Source organism: Pseudomassariella vexata (assembly GCF_002105095.1).
Source record: "Pseudomassariella vexata strain CBS 129021 chromosome Unknown BCR38scaffold_3, whole genome shotgun sequence".
NCBI classification, from domain to species: Eukaryota; Fungi; Ascomycota; class Sordariomycetes; order Amphisphaeriales; family Pseudomassariaceae; genus Pseudomassariella; species Pseudomassariella vexata.
The window spans coordinates 3,191,178-3,216,801 of record NW_024467958.1 but is presented as its reverse complement, the minus strand read 5'-3'; the positions used below and the strand labels follow the sequence as shown (position 1 = coordinate 3,216,801).

The 25,624-nt window shown below is 49.7% G+C and overlaps 6 protein-coding genes and 1 non-coding gene across 7 annotated transcripts; 4 read left to right on the top strand and 3 right to left on the bottom strand.

Annotated features, from left to right (window-relative positions):
- Positions 1 to 789: 789 nt before the first annotated feature.
- BCR38DRAFT_406924 (uncharacterized protein) lies at positions 790 to 2,155 on the top strand (the record flags this gene model as incomplete). Its single annotated transcript, XM_040858107.1, has 3 exons — positions 790 to 843; positions 967 to 990; positions 1,145 to 2,155. The coding sequence occupies 3 exons, from the start codon at positions 790 to 792 to the stop codon at positions 2,153 to 2,155; spliced, it is 1,089 nt and encodes a 362-aa protein (XP_040719339.1).
- Positions 2,156 to 2,338: 183 nt separating this feature from the next.
- BCR38DRAFT_143176 (uncharacterized protein) lies at positions 2,339 to 3,272 on the top strand. The gene has a single exon (XM_040853649.1). It carries the CDS (start codon positions 2,521 to 2,523, stop codon positions 3,187 to 3,189), a length of 669 nt encoding a protein of 222 aa, XP_040719338.1. The 5' UTR covers positions 2,339 to 2,520; the 3' UTR covers positions 3,190 to 3,272.
- A 2,571-nt stretch (positions 3,273 to 5,843) lies between these two features.
- BCR38DRAFT_406923 (uncharacterized protein) lies at positions 5,844 to 7,637 on the bottom strand (the record flags this gene model as incomplete). The annotated part of the gene is made up of 1 exon (XM_040858106.1): positions 5,844 to 7,637. One exon carries the CDS (start codon positions 7,635 to 7,637, stop codon positions 5,844 to 5,846), a length of 1,794 nt encoding a protein of 597 aa, XP_040719337.1.
- Positions 7,638 to 15,645: 8,008 nt separating this feature from the next.
- BCR38DRAFT_t94 lies at positions 15,646 to 15,748 on the top strand. Its single transcript has one exon. It is a non-coding gene; the product is annotated as a tRNA-Ser (tRNA).
- Positions 15,749 to 16,282: 534 nt separating this feature from the next.
- Positions 16,283 to 19,307, bottom strand: BCR38DRAFT_464274 (glycolate oxidase; the record flags this gene model as incomplete). Its single annotated transcript, XM_040862666.1, has 4 exons — positions 18,984 to 19,307; positions 17,770 to 18,862; positions 17,273 to 17,688; positions 16,283 to 16,312 (listed from the first exon to the last, which is right to left on the bottom strand). Exons 1-4 carry the CDS (start codon positions 19,227 to 19,229, stop codon positions 16,283 to 16,285), a joined length of 1,785 nt encoding a protein of 594 aa, XP_040719336.1. The 5' UTR covers positions 19,230 to 19,307.
- A 1,373-nt stretch (positions 19,308 to 20,680) lies between these two features.
- BCR38DRAFT_425139 (salicylate hydroxylase) lies at positions 20,681 to 22,588 on the top strand. The gene is made up of 5 exons (XM_040859702.1): positions 20,681 to 20,709; positions 20,774 to 20,826; positions 20,903 to 21,512; positions 21,612 to 22,008; positions 22,074 to 22,588. Exons 2-5 carry the CDS (start codon positions 20,793 to 20,795, stop codon positions 22,326 to 22,328), a joined length of 1,296 nt encoding a protein of 431 aa, XP_040719335.1. The 5' UTR covers positions 20,681 to 20,709; positions 20,774 to 20,792; the 3' UTR covers positions 22,329 to 22,588.
- Positions 22,589 to 23,426: 838 nt separating this feature from the next.
- On the bottom strand, positions 23,427 to 25,241 carry BCR38DRAFT_455828 (MFS transporter; the record flags this gene model as incomplete). The annotated part of the gene is made up of 6 exons (XM_040861841.1): positions 23,427 to 23,456; positions 23,508 to 24,145; positions 24,212 to 24,510; positions 24,559 to 24,836; positions 24,909 to 25,174; positions 25,223 to 25,241. 6 exons carry the CDS (start codon positions 25,239 to 25,241, stop codon positions 23,427 to 23,429), a joined length of 1,530 nt encoding a protein of 509 aa, XP_040719334.1.
- Positions 25,242 to 25,624: the final 383 nt, after the last annotated feature.

Here is a 25,624-nt window from a genome sequence, read left to right as displayed (position 1 = left end):
GACGGTTCTTAGTCTCACACGCATGGCTACTGGCTACTCTCCATGCAGCCTCTGCAGCCTTCCGGGCTTCGTACGACGCATCTTTTTGAATTTTGCCATGGCTCCCAGTGCTTGACATCTGCTGTGGCCCAGCGCTTCATGATGGGCAAATATGACATGTCCCAACGAGGATTCTTGTAGCTATCAAGGTTAATCAAGCTGCAAACAACGTGTATGGAGCGTTGGGGACATGTCTGGGATAAGTGACACGGGTATAACAAGAATGGAACTTGCAGCCTTCTCCGTCTCTTTAACCTTCCCCGTTCCTTCGCCTCTGCAAACCTCCAAGTTTGATCAGCCCTTTGAAACATCTACGTCTTACAACAACCCAGACGTGGTGAATCTCGAGCTCATCAAGCTGAGATATCCAGGGCTGCAAGCCGCGAGCCAGCTGTCAAACAACTAGCCCCTGCTTCTGCAACTCCTGTTGCTCTTGCCTTATGCTGCCTTCTTGTAGGAGACTCTGTTATCTTTCCTGTCATCAATCTCTTGCCTTGGTTGCATCTGCGGAGGTGGAAGCGGACGCAGCCCCACCGACGATAGCACGACGTCCGGAGACTTGTTCATGCTTTTGTTTCTAATACACTCGTTGTTGTCTCAGACGTGTCAAAAACAACAATGGTAACTCCAGCCTGCTATCCCCCTAGCGAAGTAGGCCGACGTGGATATAGTCGGGCTTGCCCTCCGTACTTCAGTTACCCCGACCGCCGTTTCCAACTCACATCCCACCACGACACTCGAGCATCCACCATGACTGAACGAGAGCCTGATGATTCCCAACCTCGCAAGCGAATTGCCGTAGCTGTGAGTACACACGATCTTTTGATAGACCAATGAACCTATGGCGAGGATACGTTGGAGTCGAGCGGGGGACATGCACCCGGGATTACCATTTACCTGATGGCTGGAAGGACTCTGCTAACGTAGTATACAACCAGTGCGGTCGGTGCCGTAAGCGCAAGATTCGATGCAGCGGCGACCCGGGAAACGGCTTGCCTTGTTCTAACTGCAAGAACGCGGGCCATGAACCTTGTCTCTTTTTAAGGGTACGATCTGACTAAAAACCCAACCTCCAACGTTCCGCGTCTGACTTTTGTTCGCTCAGGTATCCTCGCAAGAAATGCAGCCCCGAGACGGTGGTGGAAGCTTTGGATACGACGTTGACACGGCGCGGGCATACCAAACTCGGGGCACGGTATCGCCGCTGGTCTCGCAGTACCCTGCCGATCTGCCGAACGGGGATGTCATGTACCGCCAGAGCACGTATCCGTACCCAAGCAAGAGCTACTACTCGGTTCAAGGTTGGGGAGGTGCATATCCTGATGAAGGCGTCGACTACGCAATGAACTACCCTTCATACCCACAAATGAGTCAGGAGCCCGTTCACATGGTCCCGGGATACCGCTACGGCTCCGGGTCCAAGGCGCCAGTGTACGTTGACCCAGAAGCTTCAGCATACCCCTATCCGAGTCTGGTCCACCGCCCCGCTTCTGCTGTCAGCAGCGATCTCCCTAATTTTTCCCTTTCCGGCATGGCCGCCTCGCTTCCTACGCCCTCGGATCGCCTCCCTAATGTCAACCGCACCTTGACGAGTTCCTCGGCTTATAGGAGCGATGGTCTTCCCGGACCAAACTATTCGAGCAACAAAGCAACCTCGGATTACGGTAGTGTCAACTCCAGTTTCGAATCCCCCGTTTCATACGCGCCGACTACCACCCTTCCCTCCAATGTCCCCGGCCGCCCGTCCGAAGCGGGAAGTGCCTATCAAACAGCTGCAGATACCTCGTACGGCTCCTCGGACCACCACCACTCGTACCGGTCTGCCCACGAACCCGACAGCTACGTCTACGGTGGCGATAAAATCGACAGCGACAGAAGGGGCTCCCAATCCAGCGGTGGCGCCAGCGTCGGCTCGGTCCTCTCCAACGGCCAAGTTTACGTTCCTGATCCGCAGCATTCCCACCCCCACGCACCAGCCGGTTACGCCATATCCGCCGCAGCCTCGGCAACCGAAGCTACGACAGCGGCTGGTGGTCGTAGCGGCGGCAGTGTGACCTCGCAGACGCAGCACGGGGACGGCCACAGACACTCTGCCGCCAGCCTGCGAGGGGCATAGGGTCTCCAATAATTGACAGTCCCGGTTGGCTCTTGCTGGGGTTGGGCGTGAGTTGATTGACGCCAGGCAAGAGGTGCAGTGGGAGCCCTGTCGTGCCACCTGTTGGGGCGGGGTCAATCAATATCTCGTTGCATTGCATTATACTCTCCGGACTGGACTGGACTGGACTCGGAGTTTGTCTATGAATTCTGCTGTCAGGTACGGCGCGGAGGTGGCAGGCCGTTTCCCGTCAAAGTCCGCTTGCACACATCTCTGCTGGGGCGTTCCTTGTTTTTCTCCGGGTTGCACCACCGTCTGTTCTGTTCTCTTGTTTTCTTGCATCACCTTACCAATTCCCACGTCGAGGATCTTCATTGCATCATCCAATGTTCTTCCCGCATCGCCCCTGCTGCTCGCAGATACGGCCTCTACCCAGGTGTGGCAGCCTATCCACATCTTGGAATTACGCCATACACACCGCACACCTTGCTTTTGAGGCGCTCATCCTAATTTACTCGGAATCACCCCCTTCTTCGCAACGATTTCAGCCCAGCTCAAGCCACATGGGAAAATGCGCCGGTTTCTCGAGTTCGGTTCCCTGGAGTCAGGGTCTCGCTCGGGAGTGGGCAGCAGTCGGGAAACAGCTGGACATCCTGGACTCAGCGGACGAATCATGGCACCGGGAGGCAAATTCCGAACTGCCCGGTGGCGCCCTCGTGTTCCCCTTGTGGTGGGTGACGCGATGCAGCCACGGGATGTCAACTGTTTGGGTAATCTTCCCGACCGTTCTACACGTGGCGTTGCCGCTGGGCTGCCGCGCTGTCTACCCAAATCAGACCCAGGTCTTGCCTCGCAAATCTTGTCACATCACACACATCCGCTTCCCCGGAACCTGGACTGATGGGTCGATATTGATCCGCGTGGCTGAGCCCTGCCTGGCTGCCCAATGTCATGCTTTTCGTGCCTGCTTTCATCCGTCTTACTCGCCTCGTTCCCGCATGGTATTTTTGGATAGCGTTGTTTTTACTGAAGGGGGTGTGGAGGAACTTAACTGATAATCGTCTGTATACGAACCTAGTCGTTTTCGTCGATGGCGGTGGTTTTCATTCGGTGTTGGTTGTGTGACTATCGTCTTCTCGCTCCTTACTGGGTTCGGTTCTTTCCACCATCATCAAGTCATGGCGCAGGTCTTGGGTTTCGAAAAATGGAAAAGCAAGATGGATGGTTTTGATTTCTTTCTTATCATCATCATCATCATCAGGTACGGATTCGACGTATCAATCCCGGCTCGGCGGGATGACATTCCATGGGCGAGCGGGTTTTCGACTTCACGAGGAAAAGAGAAGACAGGCACCGGTGTCTGGCTGGTTGGCGGGCAGGTGAAAAGTAACATCCCCAAGATTGAACATTTCTCTTTTCTGTTTCTGCTTTGGCGCATATGTGTGCACATCACCTCGGTCGGTTGGCTTCGTCGTTTACGTAATATGGATTAGAAGATGCGTGTACGCTGGATGTCTGATTTTGGATTTGAGGTTCTCTCCGTTTGTTTCTCATTCAAGGAAAATCGAGGCTAGTGCAGCAGGAATTCGGCCACAAAGGAAAGAGAGAAGCATTGGTGGTTGGGCATCACATCTTGACAAACGCACACATCAACGCAACGGGGCGGTGGGTCGGTTAGATTGTCGACACGAGTAGTGACAGCATTGGTGGGATCGTCATCTATCATTGTGTTTCTTTGCCAACGCAATGCAATGCACGAACACAACGCATCTGGGATCTGGATCTTTGAAGTTGCCAGACGAAGAAGATTTCTGTCATAGGTCGCCCTATCAACAACATCAATTAGCAACATGCATCGGATGGGTACGCTTTGCTTGGAGGAAAAAAGCCGGCCTGTCTCTGGCAGGCTGGCGTGGGTGGTGGTTGGGGCTGGGAAGCGAGGCATTATCAACTAGGGCCCGGCCACCACGGGAATGTATATGCTCGATAACATCCCTTTGCACTGCAATTGCCCGCACTAGGGTCAATATATTTCAAAATACAGATGCGGCCTTGGGTTTGAGGTGACTGTGATGCTTTGTAATGTCATGCTTCTCCGATTCGGAAAAACAGTGTCTGTCGTTGAATAAATGCATGTGAAGAAGGTCATATTTAGAAAACACTGGGAGAAATGTGGATTCATTCCCATCCCCCCTTGGGACGTGTTAGGGAACAATGACACTACTCCAAGTCTTGGTTCACTGTAGGCTTGTTGCTCAGTCCATAATCACCCACATGACAATAAGAAAACTCATCGCACGGTATTCGTGTTGGCGTTGATGATTTTTCATATCTTAAAGGGTCAATATAACTAGGGCTGAGGGAATGCGGTCCCAGTGGCTATCCGGTCCATCGTGAGCTTCCTGTCGCGAGTGTTAATCCGAGAGTTATGGCCGGTAGGCAATTGCTCAAGAGCCTAATGCAAACCCCGTTAAAATCTACAGTATTCCAGTCGTCTTTACTAGGTCAGAGCCTCGGTGTGATTCTGCCCGAAATTGTGAGAGCTGTCACCCACAACTTACACCTGGAGCCATCTTTCAGGTTCATCTTGCTAGGTTATCATAGTAAAAATCCGTTGATTGCTAATGTTGCTTATAGCACATCCGTCGCCCGTTCCGGACAGCGATCAGCACTCGCCTGTATATTTGCCCTGTTGTCCGTACTATCATGCCTGTAGCCAATCGTCACAAATAAGTCGACACGGGTTCTTGCAATAAACTGCGGGTGTCTTCTGACGTGCTCATTTCTTTATACTCCCTGTCCATTACCATATCTCTGCCACCGGCCTTACCGCTTGCTCTTAATAGCCTCAAGGTCAAATAATGGCTCTACTATCAACATTCAGAAACCTGAATTCCTCTCCCTGAAGCGTTCTATTCGTATACAAGGGGAAGGACGTGGGCTGGTTCGTGGTGTTTGGTTTAGTCGTGTAATACGATGGAACTGATCGAGCACATAAATTTGGGGCTTCGGACGAGTAACTAGTGGAAACTGTGGAGCGAGAGATCTCTAACAGCTGGAAATACAGGTAAGAGGGTTGTATTGGTGATGATCATGGGACTGAGATCCAAAGGCTGCAGGTACGGAAGGGCTGTTTATGGGCAAGTGGCCCAAGCGCTGCATCTAGCATACAGGAGGTGTGCCTGGGGCACGCAACACTAACAACCCTATAAAATTATTTACCGAGGTATGGGGGACTGAACTGAAAGAAATCGCTGCGTTGTAAACAGGCTAGACCTTGAACTTTCCAATACTACGTAAATTGGCGCCAGCCGCGGGCGTGCGAGGTGATGCAGTGGGTGTGCTGTTCAGAAAGGTAAAGAATCATGAATTAGGGATCAGATCCCAGGACCGAATCGTACATCTTTAGTTAATGATCTCTCATTGAGCAAACTAAAATACATGTCTCTATTGGATATCTCATAATGCTATGTTGGAACGACGTAGGTCTATCTGTGGGAATATGCAATATCAACGCAGCAAGACGGGTGTGGTGAAGTAATCCATATCAAGAATAGCAGAACAGTAACAAAAGAATAACAGAAAACCCGACAAGTATCCATATATACAGTGATTTAAGGAATTCCCAGTCCCTAGGCTTTGACCCAACCTAAACCCCCAACTCCGACAAAATGCACGACTTTCAACGTCTCGCAAAAAAACAATGGTATCAAGAATCGAAAATCGCCCCATAAGCAGGAATCCCTCTACTCTCAAGCCCATATACCACCTTCTTTGTAACCTTCTGATTAGAAATAATGACGACCGCCTCACACTGGCCGGGGGGGTTCCTCCTGCTACTCATCTCTTCGCCAAGCGCATAACCGCGCGCCCCCTCCCACCTACTCGCCTCCCACACCAGATGCGTCATCGCGACCAGGTCGGGCCTCCCGAGTTTGCGCGTATCGTGGATGATAGCTCTTGGGTCCGTCTTGAAGATCAAGTCGACGACGGCCTGGCCATACGTCTCGACGGGGTTCGGCGTGCTCCAGATGATGCGGACCGGGTGGTCTGGCTTTTGCACGAAGAAAGAGAGGCAGGGGCCAATGCCGGAACCGGTGGCAACGATGATGACCGGATCGAAGAGGCCAGCTACGCGCAGGACGCCGTATTGAGGTAGACCGCGAATCCACATTTTCTTGGGCGGATTGTGGATGATCTTATTTGTCCAGTCACCTGCGTTAGAGATTAAAACGCTGAAGCCTTTGCCGGATTTGAGGAAAGGGGGCTTTTCGAGAGTGGACGAAGTTGACAAATCCGAATTCGGGAGCGTGTCAGACGTGGGTTGGGATTTCGGGTTGGGAATCACGGCGAAAGCGTGCGTCTCCTTGAGAGGAGCGTCAGAGAGTCGGACAGCCTGACCGTATTGAGCGTCCGCGTGGCTGAAGTTGAGCTTGATGACATGATCAGAAAGTGGCTCGGCCTCGACGTCCCTCAGGCGAAGGTGGGTCCAGGGGTAGATGACCAGAAGGGTGGTGATGATGAGCATCCAGAATGATGGGGAGATGACCAAAGATACTGCCATGGGAATGTGTCGGATGGTAGCAGTCTCGGCCGCTAACATCATTGTCTGGGCCCAGAAGAGAACGACGACGGACCAGCCAAGGTATCGATGGATACCTTCGAACCAATTGTGAATGAGAACCCGCACCCGTGGATGGGCGAAGACGAGAATAGTAACGAGAAGGAATACAATGAGGTAGCTGACCAGCAGCGTGTATGCCCGAAGAAGTGGAATATTCTGGCCAGTGAATGCCTGGGTGAGCATCACCAGATAGGCGATGTACCAAAACGTCGCGGAGACACCGCAGCCACTGTGAATACCACCATAGGAGTAAACCTTTGCAAACACTCGTCGAAGTGAAAGGGGCGCCTGCCTAGGCCAACTACCGAAAACGATGAACATGGCGTTGACGACATGCTCGTTTCGCACCAGTAGTGAGGCTAGGATGTTGGCAGACACGGCAGTGGCACAGGTTGAATAAGTGAGTGGGGATCCTAGGCCAAGACCGGTGTGAGCAACAAGGATAGCCAGAGCGACCAGATTGGCGAGGTAAGCAAGAGTAAAGATTCTACGATAGACTGATCCAAAGCCCCATCGTAGCCAACGGTAGAATTGAGACCCTTTCTTTTGAGGCAAGGAGGATGATTCGTCCTTCGTTGATGGTCGGCTCGAACCTGATTGTGGCTTGAGTTGGTAGACGATGTTGGGACCTGTGAGAGAAGAAGTCGAAGAGTTGTTGCTTGGATAGCCCACAGCCTCGAGAGTGCGCAGTGAGTATAATTCGCGGCCGTCTCCAGTCTTTCCTATGGGGAAAAAAGCCCGTAGTGGCTTGCAGAGAGGTGGGGTTCTGCAGCCTTCGGACGCTGAGATATCGGAGTCCAACTCGGCCTCGATCACAGGTATAGATGGTGATGAAGCCGCAATAACATCGGGACCAAGGGGGTCAGCCATTGCCGCCATTCTAAGAAGAATGGGTTCAGAGATCGTTGTGGGGGTCGGTATTGAGGATAACTGAAGCTCAACGAGATACCAACACGCCGTTTTGCACTCGACACAGGACTCGATAGGTGTGTGTCAGTGGACAAAAGTGGAGGAGCCCGTGATGTTGGCTCATCGAAGGGAAACGAAGTTGAAGTTGAAGTCAGAATCCCAACTGCTGTCGATAGAAACGGAGTCCGACTTGAGACGCTTGAAGGAAAGCTGGAATATGGAGGTTAAAGCCACAATAATGCGATATACATCAATAGATGAAGAAATGACTTTAAAGTGAGAGTACAGGTATGAGAAGTCAGCAAAGGGGAGATCTAGGTCTATGGTCCAAGGGAAAGATGCGCTGGGAAAGAGAAAAGACAACGCGAAGAGGAAACCGACATAGGAACGATGGTGGTGAAACGATTGAGGCGTGATATGTCGGGAGATTTCTACACGGAGCGAGCGATGCCATCAGACCTTATAGTCAACAGCCACACCGGTGAGCCACGAGCATAGCTCCACAAGGCTCCGAGCCGGCTCAGAGGCTGGGGAGAAGAGAAAATAGACGCGGCATCTGTGGCGGTCGTAAGCACGGTATGATATCACAAAGTAACCCAGCCCAGTATGTGATATTGATAGATCATAGCGGTGCTAGTAGGGATAACTTGGCGGTGCCTCCATTCGTGGGACGTCAAAGTGAGGCGCAAGTGAGACAGACTCGGTGGTTCAATCTGATCTAGAAGCCTTTAGGTCTTCGAAGCCACGGCGCACTAGGGGAAATGCGCAAGAGCTGCCATAATACAGCGAGGAGTGGGGGAGACGCCACTACGCAAGCGCATGATTAGAATAGGCTTGGCGCTGCAGGTGGTCTATGACCGAATAAGGTACGAAAATATCATCATGCATCTTCGAAAGGAAGATGGTGCCAGTAGACTGTAGAATAGGGGCCTAGGGACCCACATCAGGATGACGAAGCAGGACCGGGAAGGAATTTTTGGAAACACGGGAAGGGAATTAGATGCAGCTCAGACGAATAACTGCGAAGATGTACTTTACTGTGTTTAGAACCCAGGGCAGACTGGGCCCGCAGACACCGGCAAGCCAATCGGCTAGACAAGCTACAACTAACTGCCCGGGCCGAATGACCATGGGTGTCATGGTGGCACGACAAAATGACGATGCGAACGCGAGTCGTTCGAGAAACCCGATGAACAAAAGGTAATAGAGCCGCATGGAGACAGCAGCTGCAGGGCATGATACACGAGAAGTAACGAATGTAACGAGGCGCTCGTGGTCGATATTTGGTGTAGTATGGAGATTGAAAAGCCCAGTGATCGCGCCAATCTAACGCACCATGCAGTCGGAGAATTCGCAATGGAAAAGCGCCGTGACACCTTCTTGATCTGTCAATAGCAGTCAACGACAGGCCGCAGATAGACACATGTTACGCGCGGGTGCATTTGATGGCTGGTAGCTAGGTACTCGGGACCTACAGTATGGTGGGGCCATGCAGGGGCCGGGGGCCGCGTGAGGTTATTTTTGGATTCTTGCTTCCTTCGAAGAAGTTGACGACATCAAACCGCTTGATCGTATCTCACTCTAATATGACGAAAGCGCTTGGTTATACAATTGACTGACAGGCCCTGAGTGTTTTTTTCATTTAATTTTGAATTGACGGGCTTGGTCGCTTCATCCTGCTGAGTTCAAAGTTGGCAACTCAACTGCATCCTTCATTCGACCTCATGATGCTGCGTGCAACGCCAGGCCCTCAAAACGGCATCGCAAAAGCTCGCTCTCGCCATGAACCGGATGCTATCTATGCAGACAACGCCTAGCCTGTTGCCCGTCCCAACCCTGCACGTCGTGCAGCTAACTATCAAGCATGACGATAAACATCCACGGCACCGGCATTGCTGTGCCTCGAGGCGGGAATGCATGTTTCCCCAAGCGGCCCCAGAGAATTGAAATCATCGGCTACCTGAACCCGATTATCGTGATGGAGCCATTCGCAATTCACTCGAGTCTCGGGTAGTGCTGCGCAACTGAGCGTACTATGGTGATGTCGTGAGATGTATAACCAACATGGATTACCAGCTGTGCAGTTCATTGGCGCAGAAGCCGCTATTTTAGTTTCGTCGCTGCATCGCATGCGCAGGAACATCATCATCAATGAAAAACCGAAGCACAGCCGCGCAGCTCGGTAACGAGAGCTGCAGCAACTGTGGATCAATCTCAAAAGGGGAGTACATTCTGAAGAACTCGACGACGATTGCATCTAGTCTATTGGCCTTCTTGGTGCGAGTCGAGATGTTGTCGCTATGAATACATACAAATTCCCAGATGGGAGCCATATTTATCTCTCTCCTGAACAATGCCTTGATCAACCGACCAAACCAGGGTTCTAAACAGCCGTTGAAGAAAACGGGATGACATGCATCCATAAATACCATGCCTGCACGTGAACCGTGCGGGCATTTGATCGTCGGGCATTCAAAGTAAGCGCCCCGATTGAGCGGCTGTTTCATCTGTATGATTCGCGCATCTGTAGCGGTAATATCTAACCATGCCTATACTTACATCCTGGAACGGCGGTCTATCATACTTTTTGACGACTCCTCAAAAGCTGTCATATGCAAGCCATATATTGCGGGTGATTACTTCACATAACAGCCCCCTTTTTCTTACCTCGATTCAGCATGAAATCAAGTAATATTTGCCGGTTGTGGTGTCCGTAGATAGAATTCGCTCACTGCTCCTTCCTGCGGCCAATGGCACGCCACGTCCGGAAGATCAGGTGGAAGTGCCCTCGCTCGAGAGCGATGTTGTTCATTGGCCTTGCCAAAATCGATCATGTTTCGTTTTTTTTTTAGTCAAGGACGCAATTAGACCCCAAGTGGCGAAAAATAGACCTCGTGTACCCGCAAAGCCACTGTTCTGAGTTTATGCCGTACGGGGTGCCTACGACGGGGTGCCTGCGTCGGGGTGTGGTGATCGTTCCACAAGGCTTGTTAGTTAAGCCTCAAAGTCAACACCTGCAGGTCTGCATGTTAAAGTCGCGGCCATGCATATCAGTATTTCTCCCATTGTAACGTTGTGTGTTGGTTATTTATATGTCTGGGTGGACCTAGCTTCACCAAATCACAATCGTTCTACCGTTTAATGATGCCCGCAGATATGTTTGATTCGATTATGTGTTCCGGGACTCTACTTGAACTTGCTAATTTTTGTTCCTTCTTTTCTTTCGTCTCGAGACTGTTGGCCTTTTGTTCATGTAGATGCAATGTTTTTGTTGCGGGGGGACGTTTCCAGGCATGGACTTATATAGACGCAAACGTGGGCAGAGTGTTCTAAAACGCCAATCTTGACACTTTGTATCACATGATCATTCGCCGCTTGTGCTCAGGTTGGCTTAGTTGGTTCACCCTGCTAGCCTGCCGTCACTAGGATTTTGAAGCAGCTTGCGAACAGCAGCAAGTTTATCCGAGAAGATAAACGACCCCAGGGACCCAAAGGCGGGAAATAGCAACGCCTCGACTCTTTGCAAAGTTTTGTGCCTTTCTCGCATCCGGATCGGAATTGGAGTTGCTGAAACTGAAGTTCAGGGTCCACAACTGACTCCTATAAAGCCAAATGTAGTGTTATATAAGTATGCTATTTATTTCCCTTAACCAAGATGTCCAATCTCACTGGTTATTACCCGCAAACTCTACTCCAAAGATTACTTCATTTCAACGCCTTCTCCTTTCCACTTCTATATTCTGGGTCTTTACTTTGTAATAATATCTTATTTAGTATAATTTCGTGAAGGAAGAAAACCGGCCGGCTTGAAGTCAACCTATGTGAGGCGATTAACTGTGCAATTTCAGTGGGCAATCAGAACCGGCAACAATCAAGTAAACCTATTAAAATAGAAACGAAAAACGATATTTTTGATAATCACGAACTATGTCTCTATTTAAGAGCTATTATAGCTCCGGGACTCCTATAACTACTTATATAAAGGAACGACGGTAGAGTACTAATTACTTTAATATTAACTACCATATATATATCAGGCTACAGGAAGTATACTAAGTAATTTACGAGGTTAGAACGCGCGAATAGGTAATAAAGGGTACACATAACGTGAATGTACACCGAGCTGGCCACCCTTACATAACCTCGCATAGAAATTTTACGATAGTAAAACCACAACGCCGTAAATCAATTGAAACTACTCTGAATCTTCCTCTCCAGAAGATGGCAATGCGATGTTACAAGTTCGCGCATTATGCCCAGTCCCGTTGCAAATACCACAGCGCCTCGGGCGCGTTTTTACGCGTTTGGAGGGTGCTTCGGGGGACTTGGTACGTTTTTGCCGCTTGTCGGAGACTAAGTTTTTGGTCATTTTTGAGAGCTTGAAGGGCTAGCATTAAGTCTGCTTCGTTGTATGACTTTGCCATAATTGGTTGTTGAGAAAATCAAACATTAAGTTGGCCGGTCGCGTTGGCGCATGAAAGTGGCCAGCTCGGTGTCATGGCCAGCTCGGTGTACATTCACGTTACACTAACTAACCTAATTATATTAAACTAGAAACAAGGGGAATTGGAGTTTAAACTAGACTTCAAGAGATAATTTGATGTTGCAGTCATATGAGAAAACATTCATATATGGTTGACCTGCGTTTATCAGCGATAAGCGGGCTGAGCTTCCTGGACGTACCGATTATTGATAGACATGCATGGCAGCCTATCACGCACTGCCATATATATAACACCTACAAGTCATGTAGCACACAGCGTACAGCGTATCCCTGGGTATGCTGCGGGTACTTGACCAGTATAATACACGTATATTACATGGGCCACGCCTTTGCTTGATTTGAATTTGTCTTCAATCGAGTATTCGATATTGATTATGCAGCCAAATACTAACGTAACGTGCGTCATGATCACGCATGAAGCCACGATTAATGGTGAACCGGCACACAGGAGCCTGTCGGCTTTCGATGGATACAATGCCTACATGGGCACGCTGCCCCTGCCCGAAGACAGGCACGCCATAAAACCCGGACTTGGATGCTAAGATGGAGACCATGCAGCGCGTGCCCAATGAGGACATATAACAGCCTCTTATAAAGGGCTACGCATCTGCGGAAATGATGCAATCGATGCCTTCAAGGAGCCCGGCCAGGGCAACAGTTTGGTCCAGATTCTGATCGACGACGCTAAGATGCATGCAATACTTAAGCAGCACCCCCATTCTAATCTGGGCCCGTGCCTCGGCCACATAGTGCATGACGGCCGCATCGTACGACTGTCATCTCCCAAATATGATGAAACATTGTACACGTGCATGTAGATCAATCGGGTCATATTCACAGCCGCAGAGTCGGAGGCCTGGATAGACGGCAACGAGGCCGCAACCGCCTTCCCTACATTCTCTGTGTGATTATTAAGCTTAGTGAACGACCATAATACTTCTTGAGGTCTTCATTCATGCCTGCCAACACGCCCTCTCCCCACTAGTGCTCGCTCCTTTTCTCTTATCAGGCTATCTTGCTGACTCGGCGTTGTTTAGAACTATTTCTTAATGAACTGCTGAAATTTGGCCTTGTCCAGCGGCTTGGGAAACCCGTCAGCAGGGTTGTCTTCTGACTTCACATACTTGACTTTGGTATGGCTCATCTCAACCTCCTGGCGCACATAGTCAGAATTACCTCGTACATGCCGCTTCTGGTAGTTCATAGACGTGTCGTTCGACCACCCAATAGCCCCCGTCCCACAACGGATGAATTCATATGTCTCTGTCTGGCCAACAAGGTTGAGCAGGTTTCGGAATCTTCGCAGTCCCTCAAACTCAAACTGATGAGCCTTTAGCCTAGCTCCACTGTGACTGCGCACATAACTCACTCTCTTATTGTCTTATAATAAAACAGTTGGGTGCTCTGGCATCACTCCGAATTCAGGAAGGAAGTTTTTGGTGAAGTTCGATCGGATACTCAAGAGCTAGAACTGCTGTATATTGCTATTGGCTATTTGTGACAAACAGTGACCTACCAATATCTGTTGCGGATGTTGAGAAAGCTTTTCTTCAAGGTTACAGATTTCTTATCACATATTGGACGTCCTGGGTGATTGTGGACAGTAGCAGACATAAGAGAACTCAAGCTCATGACTCAGAAAATTACCTAGATCCCAAATCAGCTCAAGTACTTATTTGCAAGTACACTTCGAACTATGTTTGTGTTTCCCTTCTATGGAATACGGGTTTAGATAGAATATCTAATAGCGGCGTTGCCGAGCTGTATGGCCCTGTTGCAAGCCCACGAGACTGGAAATATGGTTACAACTGGCCTCGGCAGGCAGATTGTATTGGTTCGGGTTGTCCGTAGCCAGATTTTCAAAAATGCCCAACTTCGGACTCGCCGTACACTTGTCTGCTATGTCGTCAAGCGTCGTCCTTGCCGACAGGTAACGGACACCCACGTAGTCCGACGATCACTGCCCGCAATCTGACCGTACTATCACAACCACAGCGGCTGTTCTGTTGAAAAGAATATCTGAAGTGTATCAAATTCACAATCTTGCTAAAAGGAAAACATCGAACAGAATCTTCAAAGGCATCCCGCAGCATATCCTATTGATTCTGAGCGTGTCTGGTCTTGGCATATCCCATCATTACCCTGCATCTACTCTCCCGGAGCGCCTGCCGTTGATCCACTCTCTTTGTGATGAATATCAGGATTGGGAGATCAGTTCAACGTGGCCAGACATGACATTGCATCCATCGGCCACTCCCTACAATCAATCGTGTTCTGTTAATTCCTGACGGACACATTCAATATCCTTATGGTTTTGTACACTGAGCGGTAATATGCAGCCGTGTGTCAAATAACGGTTCTTAAACTCGTCGTATTGATGTCTTCCAGCTTCCGCAAGTCTTGTAAGGCTTGCATGGTGTCCTCTAAGCATTGGCTCTGCTTGCTGTCCAGGTTGCAATCTGGTGCTGAAATTGATCGCTCTGATCTCGAATTGCCTCATTCATAGAACGTACTATTATGCATCAAGTGTCTGAAGATATCTGAAGAATTTACTGACTACTTACTGTATTATTAAGGTCCTGAAATAAATCACCTTTGCCGGGATTTAATTCGTATTATCATCTATACACCAAGTGGGCCTTCGAATTATGGCTCGGCATCGTCAACAAATTCCAGTAACGGTATTTTGGTCTATCGTTAGTGGTTTCTCAAGTTATCAGCAGGATCCGAATCAAGGGGTATCAGCTGCAATGGTTCCAGTTTGTTCAGTCGCCATACCCGTCGGCCAGAAACTGATGTTCCGCCTGATTTTCGGAAGCAGCTCTGCCAGAGTTCCGCAAAGCGTTTCCGACTTTGTAGATCAGCTTTACAGCGTCGGCGACTTCGCAAATCGACCAGCCTAACGACATGTGCCATGTAATCATTCAAGCCCTGTGTTTCACAAGAGTGAAATTGGAGGATTTAGAGGCCTAGGCTGATTGAAAATGCCTCGCACACCCGGGAGGTGCTAATGTGTATTATAGCATTGTCGATTTCCCGATATTACTCAAGTATGCCGATCAATAAATTGCTACTTGTCATGCAGAAGGTTTACACGAGTACACCAGGTTCTTGTCGCAGCCTACCAAGCCTTTTGTGGCGCCACCCTCTATCCACCGTACGACAATACGTAAGAATACTGCCTGGGAATCTTTGGAATACCCTATTTGAAGTCGATCATACAGTTCTTGAATGTGCCGAAGTTGACTATCAGGTGTCAGAAGCTTAGAACGCCGTACAGATTAGAACTGAAGTAATGGATTGAATCCTGCCGTCGACAGAACATGCGTATCATATTTTCCGAGATGGATAAAGCCTTTCCACTTGCGTCATCTTCCGTCCATCAAACCACGTCACCGAGTCTCCACTTTATTTGTGTGTAGTCTATAGAGCTTGAAAACTTGATCATACTTCAACCAATCAAATAACATCTTAGGCGCTTTGGCAGAGTGGCCTAATGCGATGCCCTGCTATGAACTCTTGTAGCACAGTGTAGGCATTCTCTTCGGAGGCGCAGGTTCGAATCCTGCAGGCGTCGCTTATCCGAGAATATGTTACCACTATATTTTTGGTACCTGTCTCAATTACCTGTCTCAATAACCTGCCAAGTGATCCATGGTTGTTGTTTGGATGTAAATTTAATCAAGCTAATTAGAGCATCCAAAGTAATGCGCAATCTGCCTGTATTGGACTGGTTCTTGGCAGTGTTGGCTTTTGGAAGTTATCACAACCTTCAGACGTGTTTGCTATGGTCATGTAACTGGTCGAAATCCGTATCTATCTGCCTAGGTATGGAATACGAAATGATTGCCTATATATAATCCCAAGCGTAGGTAAAACACGTGAGTGTAATTTCTAGCGTGTTAATAATATCATGTTTGCTGTCTAAGATCACCTTGACACTCCGTTTATAGTCGAGATCGCCTATTGCACCTCCCGGGTTTAATCCTCTTCCAGGTTCGGTCTCGCACGGCTGCACATCCCTGTCAACAACCACAATGTGCATATATAAGCCTCGTTCTCCCCTCAGGCCTCCGAGGTATTCTTAATTTCTCTCATTCTCCAATACCCGTCACACGCTCCGTTCTCCCTCTCTCCTTGTCTCGAGAATCTTCGATCCACGAACCTTGAGGCCTCACCCTGCCAACTTCCACTCTTCTGATTAGGAGCTATATCAGAGCCGTCAGGCGCTAAGTGGAGCGCTGGCCCTTTATCTGTAGGAGAGGGTTGTTCTCGATTACCCATTTGTGGAATTTTATAAATCGCTGCCGTCTTGAACCAGGTTGGCAAACCGAGATATTTGTCCCTGAGGCCATGTTAACATGGCTTTATATATCAAAGTGTTAGTCTCACCCGAAGCAAAATATTTAGCTTCTCCCTTGAAATCATCCCATCCGATATCCACCTTAAAAGGCCTCTAGCCTCGAGCCAGTACAGGTAATTTCGCCGCAAAAGTCCATCCTGGAGATTTTTGGCTGCTTTTTTGGTGGAACTACAGTCAAATACATGCTCAACCCAATAGACGTAAGATATGATGCTTTGGCTGGTAGATCCGACTCGGGCAGTCTGGATGTTCAATGGGAAATCCGGGATCGCTTGGGCCGTAGATGTTGCGTCGCAGTGTCGTTGAAATGACTAGTAGCGATCGTGGTAGATTGCACAGTGCGTATCTTCTATTCCAGAAGAAAATATCTCCTCGGCTCCCTCTTTAAGCAAAAAGTCTTTGGTATATCTATGGACGAAGGAGATAGTGCGGTCTCCCAACGTCAGAAAAGAGCCACAAAGCGCTATGATCTCCACCAGATCATCGTAGTTGACGGGACTTCGAAGAGCTGGACTTCGAGAAGGCATATCGACGAAAGACGCTAATTCGTCCAGCGTAATAGGCGGCTGTACAACCGAAAGAATAGCTAGTGTACTTTTGCAAGGCTGGGCCTCAATTAATTCGCATATTTGGCTTCCATTTTCATTCCGACAAGTGATAATCTCCTTATAACCGTGTCACCTTTGCCACAGACTTCTATGCTCTCGGTCCAATCGATGTCATATGCACATCATCCACCCCCAACTCCCACCCCTTTCCCCTCCACCTCTTGGGCCAAATACCGTTCCTACCGGGAGACAATATCCCATTCGGATCTAACGCATCTTTGATTGTCTCATTGAACCGCATAAGCGCCTGATCTCCCCAGCTGTACGTTCTAGCGACCTGGTCCATAAACAGGAGATGCGTCCTGTACTCTCCGAACCCGTGCTTGGCGCAAGTGGCGATCATCTCGCGCATCATGGCCACGGCACGTTCCTTCATGGCTACGTCCGATCGGTCGAACACAATATTAGTGATGTAGTGCATCTCACGCCCCGCAACGCAGAGGGTTGGGAACAGATCGAAGCCGTACTTAATGTGGGCGGCGCGGATGAGATCGTGGATGAGTCGGGCCGAGGGACCAAGAGTGGGTGCTATGGGGGAGAAGCCCACTAGAAGAAAACAGAATTGTTAGTGATCATTATACACCCGCGAGAAAAGCCAAAAAGCAGAACGACGCGGAAAACACTTACTATGCGCCCCATTCGGAACCCAATTCACCCAATCCAACTCCCTCAACACGGGCACCCCACTACACACCCTGGCCCTATCATGCAAATAATGACCCGGTGGCACATTCTCTGGCAGAAAGAATTTTGACCCCTCCACCTTGAAGAACGCGTCCTTGACAATTTCCAACTGCTGTTTGATCGACTCAGGCGATCCATACTGACATCCATAGAATACCCACGAGCAATCCCCCAACGGCGTTTTCTTTGCCGCCTCATGAATCTCGTCGTCCGTCATCGGCCTCTTGCCCTCATGAAATGTCTCTTTTCCCCTACCCGTGACCGCCAGCTCCTGGATTACATGTCTTATCTGTGGGATATTCCCCAGAATTCTCTTCTGTGCCAAGGGTCGGATAATATCCACAATCTGTTCGAAATCCCCATCTCTTGGAAACGTGAATACGTACGACTGATGCTCGTTTTCGTTCAGAGCAGGCATGAGATGAAACCCCATCTTTGTCACAATCCCCAAATTACTCTGCGAAAATATCCCATCCACTGCAGGCCCGTACGCGTGTTGAAAGCTCTGCCACGTGGGATTATCCTTCCCCTCTGGGCCGGGCATAGCCCCCATCCCCGTGCGCAACAGCGATCCATCAGGGAGCACGACCTCCATCCCGCAATGATTCGCAAAATGATCACCATACGGCGTATATCCCACCCCCCTATCCAAGGCATTGCCCAACAAACTCCCCCCTCCCAAATCCGCAGTATCGATCCACAGTGGCAGTTTTCTGGCCTGTATCTCCTCATACAGCCGAAAATACGTCACACCCGGTTCGACGACACAACTGGCGTTTTCGGCGTCGATGTTAAAGATCGAGTGCATACGGCGGCCGAGATCGACGACGACTCCGCCCGGGACGCGTGGGGCGGCGCCGCCGTAGCCTAGGTTGCGGCCAAGCGAGATGGGGTAGAGGGGGAGAAGATATTTGTTGGCCCAGCAAACGATTGACTGCACTTCAGGGACGGTAGAGGGATAGATGATGGCGGAGGCGACAAGGGAGGATTGCGGTATTACGTGGAAGGTGTCGTGGGTGTTGGGGTGGTCAAGGTACTGTTTCAGTCAGGATGTAGTTGGTACGGGATTCTGTCTTAGAGCGGAGTCATCTCTTGAAGGGGTGGACAAAGTGTTTTGGGTTAGACAGAATTGTGTTGCGAGGAATGCTCATGCTCACCCAGCCATCTTTCAGGGGTTTGTCGTTGACCTCGACGTTTGCCTCGCCGAGAATATTTTGTAATTCTTTGATTGCAGTTTCGAATGTTTCGAGAGAAACATCTGGTGGCAACCTGAGGCCATTTGTCTGCGGGCTGCTGGTGGGCAAAGTCCTGTTGGAAACGATGTAGTCGCGAGCGCGGGCAGCCTCTTTCGCTAGGCGAGTCGGGGCACCACTGTACTTTTCAGTTAGCATTGGTGTAGACATGACGATACACTGGTTTGTTCTTGGGTAGAGCTTTGTCGAAAATGTAGCCCTCTTCGCGACGAGCTACTTCTTTTGGCGCGATTTTGCCCATCCTTTAATACCTGCGTACGCTCTTCAGTATGAGGCGGGGAATATTGTATCACTATTGGAGATAATTTCGGCAATTGCAGTGACCACCTTTTTGCATACACCCCCATTTTGCAGGGTCTAACTGAATCAACCTAAATACTTCGTCCATATTATTTATATACAGAACATACTTAATTTAAGTGTCCGAAGACTTAGATATATTCTTTCGAGCCCTTTTTTCAGGAGGGACCCTTCCTTCGAGAAAAGTATCAATTTCTAACTGCTTATCCGGTAAAATAGGCCGTATTCACTTATTTCTGTCACGGTCTATGACCGGTATTACCCTTGACCCTTACAATTTCGCTTGTCCTGGGCTGTTCGGATCGCTGATAAGTTAACGAATACTTTATTCGGGTCTGGCTCGACGGGCTGGCGTATATCTGGAGCGTATTTATCGAGTTCTTTATATCGTTGCTCGTTTTCGATACGTAATTTGGCATTTTCGGCGGCCTGGAGTGTAAGGGCCTTGCCCGCCTTGCCTAATAGGGTACGAATCTTACGAGATACCGCGCCCTCGGCTTTCTCTATCGACTGTAGTTGGCTAGATAGTTGCTGCGCTTTCTGAGGAGTAAAAACAACTAAAGGTGGTGATATATGAGGCGGAGGATCTGGTGTATGAGGCTCCGGAGGATCACAAGATACGTCGACTAGTCCTTCGGAGCCTAGGGGCCATATACCAGTCTTCCGCCAGCCAGAAAGTCTCGGATCTTGGTCAAATCGGACGCTCTAACTCTGCTAGCATCTACGACGCGCCAAATTTTGGTACGTATCTGTGGATGGCGGCTAACGAAGTGATCCACCCAGTGTTGGCCGAGTGTATTGTTATCCCCTTGAGCAAGGAGGATTTCGGCAGCGAAGTCGGCCACATAACGCTTGCTAGGAGCCCGTCCACACACTTCTTCGTGTAGGATCCAGTTCACGATAACCTCCTCTTGCTCTGGAGTCAACTTTTGTTGCCTGGAGGCTGCGTCACGATGCGAATTACCGTGACGAATACGGTAGGACAGTGCAGTCCCCTTGATACCGTACCGATGAGCTGCTACGGCCTGGGAAGAGCCCTGACGGACAAGCTCTTTAGCGCGTTCGATTCGCTGCTCAAAATCGTCCAGACTATTCTCCACTGGATTAGCCATTTTGTACGTAGATAGGGAGCAATTGCGAGGTAAATTGAGAGACGTCGTGTTGTTGAGGCGTAGAAATTCCCTGCAAAATGGGGGTGCATGCAAAAAGGTGGTCAATGCGGTTAGATGCAAGTTGATTCTCCAAATGAGATCAGCATTACTATATAGATCAGAACGCGGGGTTGCACTTCAGGCAAATATGGCCAGGATGCAGTCTATTGGTTGATGAGGTATGCTGTACAAATAGTGAAGACCTGCCCCCACCCCTAAACTTCAACACTGATGCGGGGCTAGTTAATACTCCAAAGTCACGATGTCGAAAAACACTCCTGAAGCCGCAATTAAGGGTATGTATTCTGCCTAACAGAACTTATTCGTCTACATAGAGGAGGTGAATTTGTACTTACATCATACCTTATCTAGTAATCGTAATCGGCGCAGGCCTAGGCGGCTGCGCCACCGCTCTAGCCATGAAACATCACGGACACGAGGTGATCGTCTACGAGAAACTCACCACCTTCCGACGGCTAGGTGATTCCCTAGGTCTCGGCGAGAATGCACTCAAACTCCTGGAACGTTGGGGCGGACATCGACTCTACCATGCGCTGACTCGCATTGGCAACCAAGCGCCCGACATGCAGATCCGCCGCTGGCATGACGGTCAAATTCTCGCCACGCAGCCGCTCATGGACATGGCGGGCTACATTGGACACCGGGGTGATTATCATGAAGCTTTTCTGAAATCGGTGCGGGATGCGGGGATTGAGATACGGGTGGGGAGGGGGGCAGTGGCGTATGATGAAGAGAGTGGAGAGAGGCCGAAAGTGCGGTTTTCGGATGGGACGGAGGACGAGGCGGATGTGGTGGTCGGCGCGGATGGGATCAAGTCCCGGGCCAGGGAACTGGTGCTGGGGTTTCAGGATGCGCCAAAGAGTAGTGGTTACTCGTGTTTCCGGGCATATTTTCCAGGAAGGCATCTGAGGGAGGACCCGATGTGTACGGAGTTTGTGGATCATGATTGTGTGAATATATGGTCAGTCGCCTCTCATCTCTATATTCATTTCAATTGGTAGTGTGAATGGGGCAAAAACACGATATAACCGTTCAGCCATAAGCTAATGCGCGACTCTAGGATAGGCGAAGACACCCACTTTATCCAAAACACCCTGCGCAACGGCAATGAGTTCAACTGGATCGTTACGCGCCAGCTGTCCCACGAAGCTGACATGGAGATCAAAGAGTCATGGTTCCAGGAAGGTGACATGGAGGAAGTTCGCCGTGTGCTTGCAACCCTCGATCCCCGCATCCGCGCTGCTGTGGAGTACACTCCCTCATGTCTTGACTGGAAGATTTGCTACCGTGATCCCTTGCCCACTTGGGTGTCCAAAAGTCACAAAATTGTGTTGTTGGGCGATAGTTGCCATCCGCACTTACCGACTAGTGCCCAGGGCGCGAGCCAGGCGACAGAGAGTGCGGCTGTGTTGGCCGTTTGTCTGAAGTTGGCGGGGAAGGAAGGGATCCCAGTGGCGGTACGTTTGCTTGCTGCTGCCGGACAGTTGATGCATATGTTTGTACTAATATGGCAAATGGACAGACGCGCACGTACGAGAAGTTACGCTTCCCTCGGACTCGCGCGAGTCAGACCAATGGAGAAGACCTCCGTGATCGCTGGCACAATGCTTTGAAAAATGTTGCCGACGGAGTGGAGATTGACCCAGAGTCGATCAAGATGAGAAATAGGTGGCTGTATGCGTTTGATGCCGAGGCCGATACCCTGGAGCGTTGGGCCAAGATGTCCTCACAGGTGTCGAAGGAATTTCGAAATGGCAAAATCTCGCCCCTATGTTAGACAGCAGGGAATTAGATCATACTATATACGAGGGGCTCGTAGTCTGTCGCAAAGTGGTCAGGGTACGGTCCAAGCTGTATTGCCTCAGCTAAGAGCGAATATCAATATGACGGAAGGAACATCGCCTATATGACATGAGATACTAGGCATGCGGCGTTTTGGGAGCGCAAGGCAGTCAGTAACGTTGAGTGACTTCATCTAGGGCGAAGTTGAGATCGAATATACTGTATTTGAGTTTATGAAGAAAAAGAAGCCAGTCCACCAAGCAACGTGCTTTGTAATGATATGCCCTTGGACTGTATAAAGTGAGCAGCACCTTCCCTGTGTATTTCGCTTCTTTTTTTCTGAGCTGAACATGTACCGTCGCTCCAAATTCCGTCTTATTCGCAATTTGAAGTCTCTCCACCGCGTCGGGATTCTTGTCAACGACGTGCATAACCAGAATATTACCCGCGGCAGGTTTACCCCATGCCCTTGCTTTACGCACAAGGCCCTCTACAAGAACCGAGATTATTATCTGGGCTAGGAGATTTTGGGATTGAGGGATGCGTTGGATATTAATAAGATTATTACGAAGTGGAACGAGCGACTTCGGGCGAGGACGTGGTTTATACGGGAGTGGGCTACTACTAATGAGCGGTATTTCGAGAAATGAAGACTGGGGGTTAGGGGCCGGAAACCTGAGTGAAACAAGCGGAGCTACGGATATCGAATAAACCCGGAGAGTAATGGCTGAACGGCAGTTGAAAAGAAGAAGTGGACGAGGACGGCACTAGTTTTGGAGCGCGGGGATTATACGGGCTCAAGGGCACCTTATTGGGACGGCATTCACAGAACCTCTGTAAAAACATCCACTTGCCGGTAGCTCTGGATCAAACCCACAAACTGATAAGGCGCAACTGCAACCTTCATTGCAGACAGAACTGAATATATTCTTACAGGCTCAGGTGTGAAATTTTGGCTGCCGTAAAGGTGATGCGCCCAAATCCTGTAGCAGGCTCGTTCAGGTATGTCGTGTCCAATTCAAATGGCCCGGCAGTCGATATTCTTGTATACCAGAAGCAGGTTTAGTAGCGCGTTACAAATTTAACTTCGATACTAGTATGCATATCGGAAGTTCACGTTTTCCTGGATGGCAGATGTTAGTGTAAATATGGTACAACACCAAGAGTGACTTACCCGATCCGTGATATCCTCAAACCCATGAATCCCATCAACATCTGCGATTGCCTCCCCTCTCGCGATCTTCCCGTCCTTGATCTTATTTTGCCAGACATAATAGTACCTCAAAGCAACCAGAACCGCCTCCAATGCCACAAACGAAGTCAATATCACTGCGAAAGCCGGGAAATACCTTGGCGCATTCTGATCCCGAAATACTTGCGGCCCAATCGAGTTCCCTGTCGACCACGCAATGAACGTCAAAGAGACCACAACCGACTTCTTGGTCTGCCCGCCCGTATTCCGCGTAATAAGCGACAGTGCCAGTCCCACACCTGCCCAGAAGCTGTACATGCAGTACCAAGCTATGAGCAGCCCCACGCGCTTATTGGGCGTGAAGGGCGTGGCGCACATGGCGGCGGCGCCCGCGATGGTGGGCATAACCGAGGCGACGGAGGGCCAGATGGTTGAATTGTACTTGCGCTCGATCCAGACGCCTGTTAGCATGGAGACGACTTGGACGACACCTGTAACCATTTGCAGGAGCTGGGTTTTCCAGGTGCTATAGCCGAAGGAGGAAACTACTATGGCAGCGTAGGCACCCATTCCGCCTGAGGGGAGAGTTGTGAGGATCTGGATGAGGATGAAGGCGTATACTTTATGTAAATGTTAGTATCAGGGTTAATAGGGTGCGATAGCAAATTTGTGTGTGATTTTGTTACCTTGCGGGTCTGTAAAGGCATCCTTGACCTGCTCGATACGAAACCTTTTGTTTTGTACACCGGTGCGATTATCACGAACCCGCTCAACCATCAACTTCTTGTCCTCTTCGCTGAAACACTTGGCCTTCATCGGTGAGTCGGGCATCCACCAGATGATGAAAATTCCCCAGATGACTGCAATAATGCCATGGGTCATGAACAAGGCTTGCCAATCCTTGACAGGGGATGAAGATGGGACATGGGTAAAGATGAAGGCAATGAGCCCCCCGAATATTTGCTGCAGGCCGTTCATCATGTACCTAGATATTGAGTGAGCATTTCTCACGAGCGTTTAGTTGACAACGTACCATAGAACGACCGTCTTTGATTGTTCTTCACGTCTGTACCACATTGCAGACAGCACAGTAAAGGTGGGTTGGCAGACAGCTTCGAAGGCTCCGAGAAAAGCTCGAACTGTGATGAGTCCGGCGAAGTTGTGACACGCAGCAGTGAGAGTGACAGTGACTCCCCACAATATGACATTGATTCCAAGCCATTTAGCAATTGGGGCTCGCTGGATTATCAGGTTCTCCGGGTATTCCACCGTTAGGATGACCAGGTAAATAATGGTAGTCAACCAAGAGTACTGCATTTGCGTGAGTCAACGCCAAAAATACCACTCGACTCCATGCAAGCAAAGAGTTGGGATGTAGCGTACCTGAGGGCCCTGGAGGTTTGTGTCTTCCCGAATCCCCATGATGGAAGCAAATCCAAGCGCTCCTTTGTCCAGACTCTGCAGGAAATACGTTATAATCATGACAACCAAAATGCGACGATCGATCAGTTTCTTGAGCCGAGTATTGGTAGCCGTGTCGATGTGGACCGGGACATCGCCGGCATATTTGGCAAGCTCTTTGTCGACGAGTTCATAGTTAGCATGATCCTTTCCCGATTCGTCGTGCGACAGTCTTATCTCAACATCGACTTTAGTGTTGGTATTCGTAGTAGCTGGGTCTGCCGTAGCTTGCTCACGCTTAATCTCGTCCGCCATAATTCTGGGGTTGAGATACTTTCTACAGCTGACACAGGAAACTGGACTGAGCACAAGAAACACCGGGGACTCTTTTTGAATTGATATGTTTGTCGGGGGAGACAGTATTCGGGGCTAGCCGTTCAACCCCAGACTATGATCCACTGAGCGGAACGGTTCCCCAAACTGCCCATGGGGTAGCCGTCCATCGTCACATTGGATTTCTATGGAGACTTCGAGCCCCATGGGGAGTGCTACAAGAATATCTCCCAGAACTATTGAGGTTAAAGTAGTTAGCTTCACTGTGTTAGTCTTGGTGGGCCGTAAGAACTCGCTCTGGTTATCGGCTTAATCTTACAGCGACGATTCCTTCCTCTAAAGCCACAAACCAACTCCAATCGGGC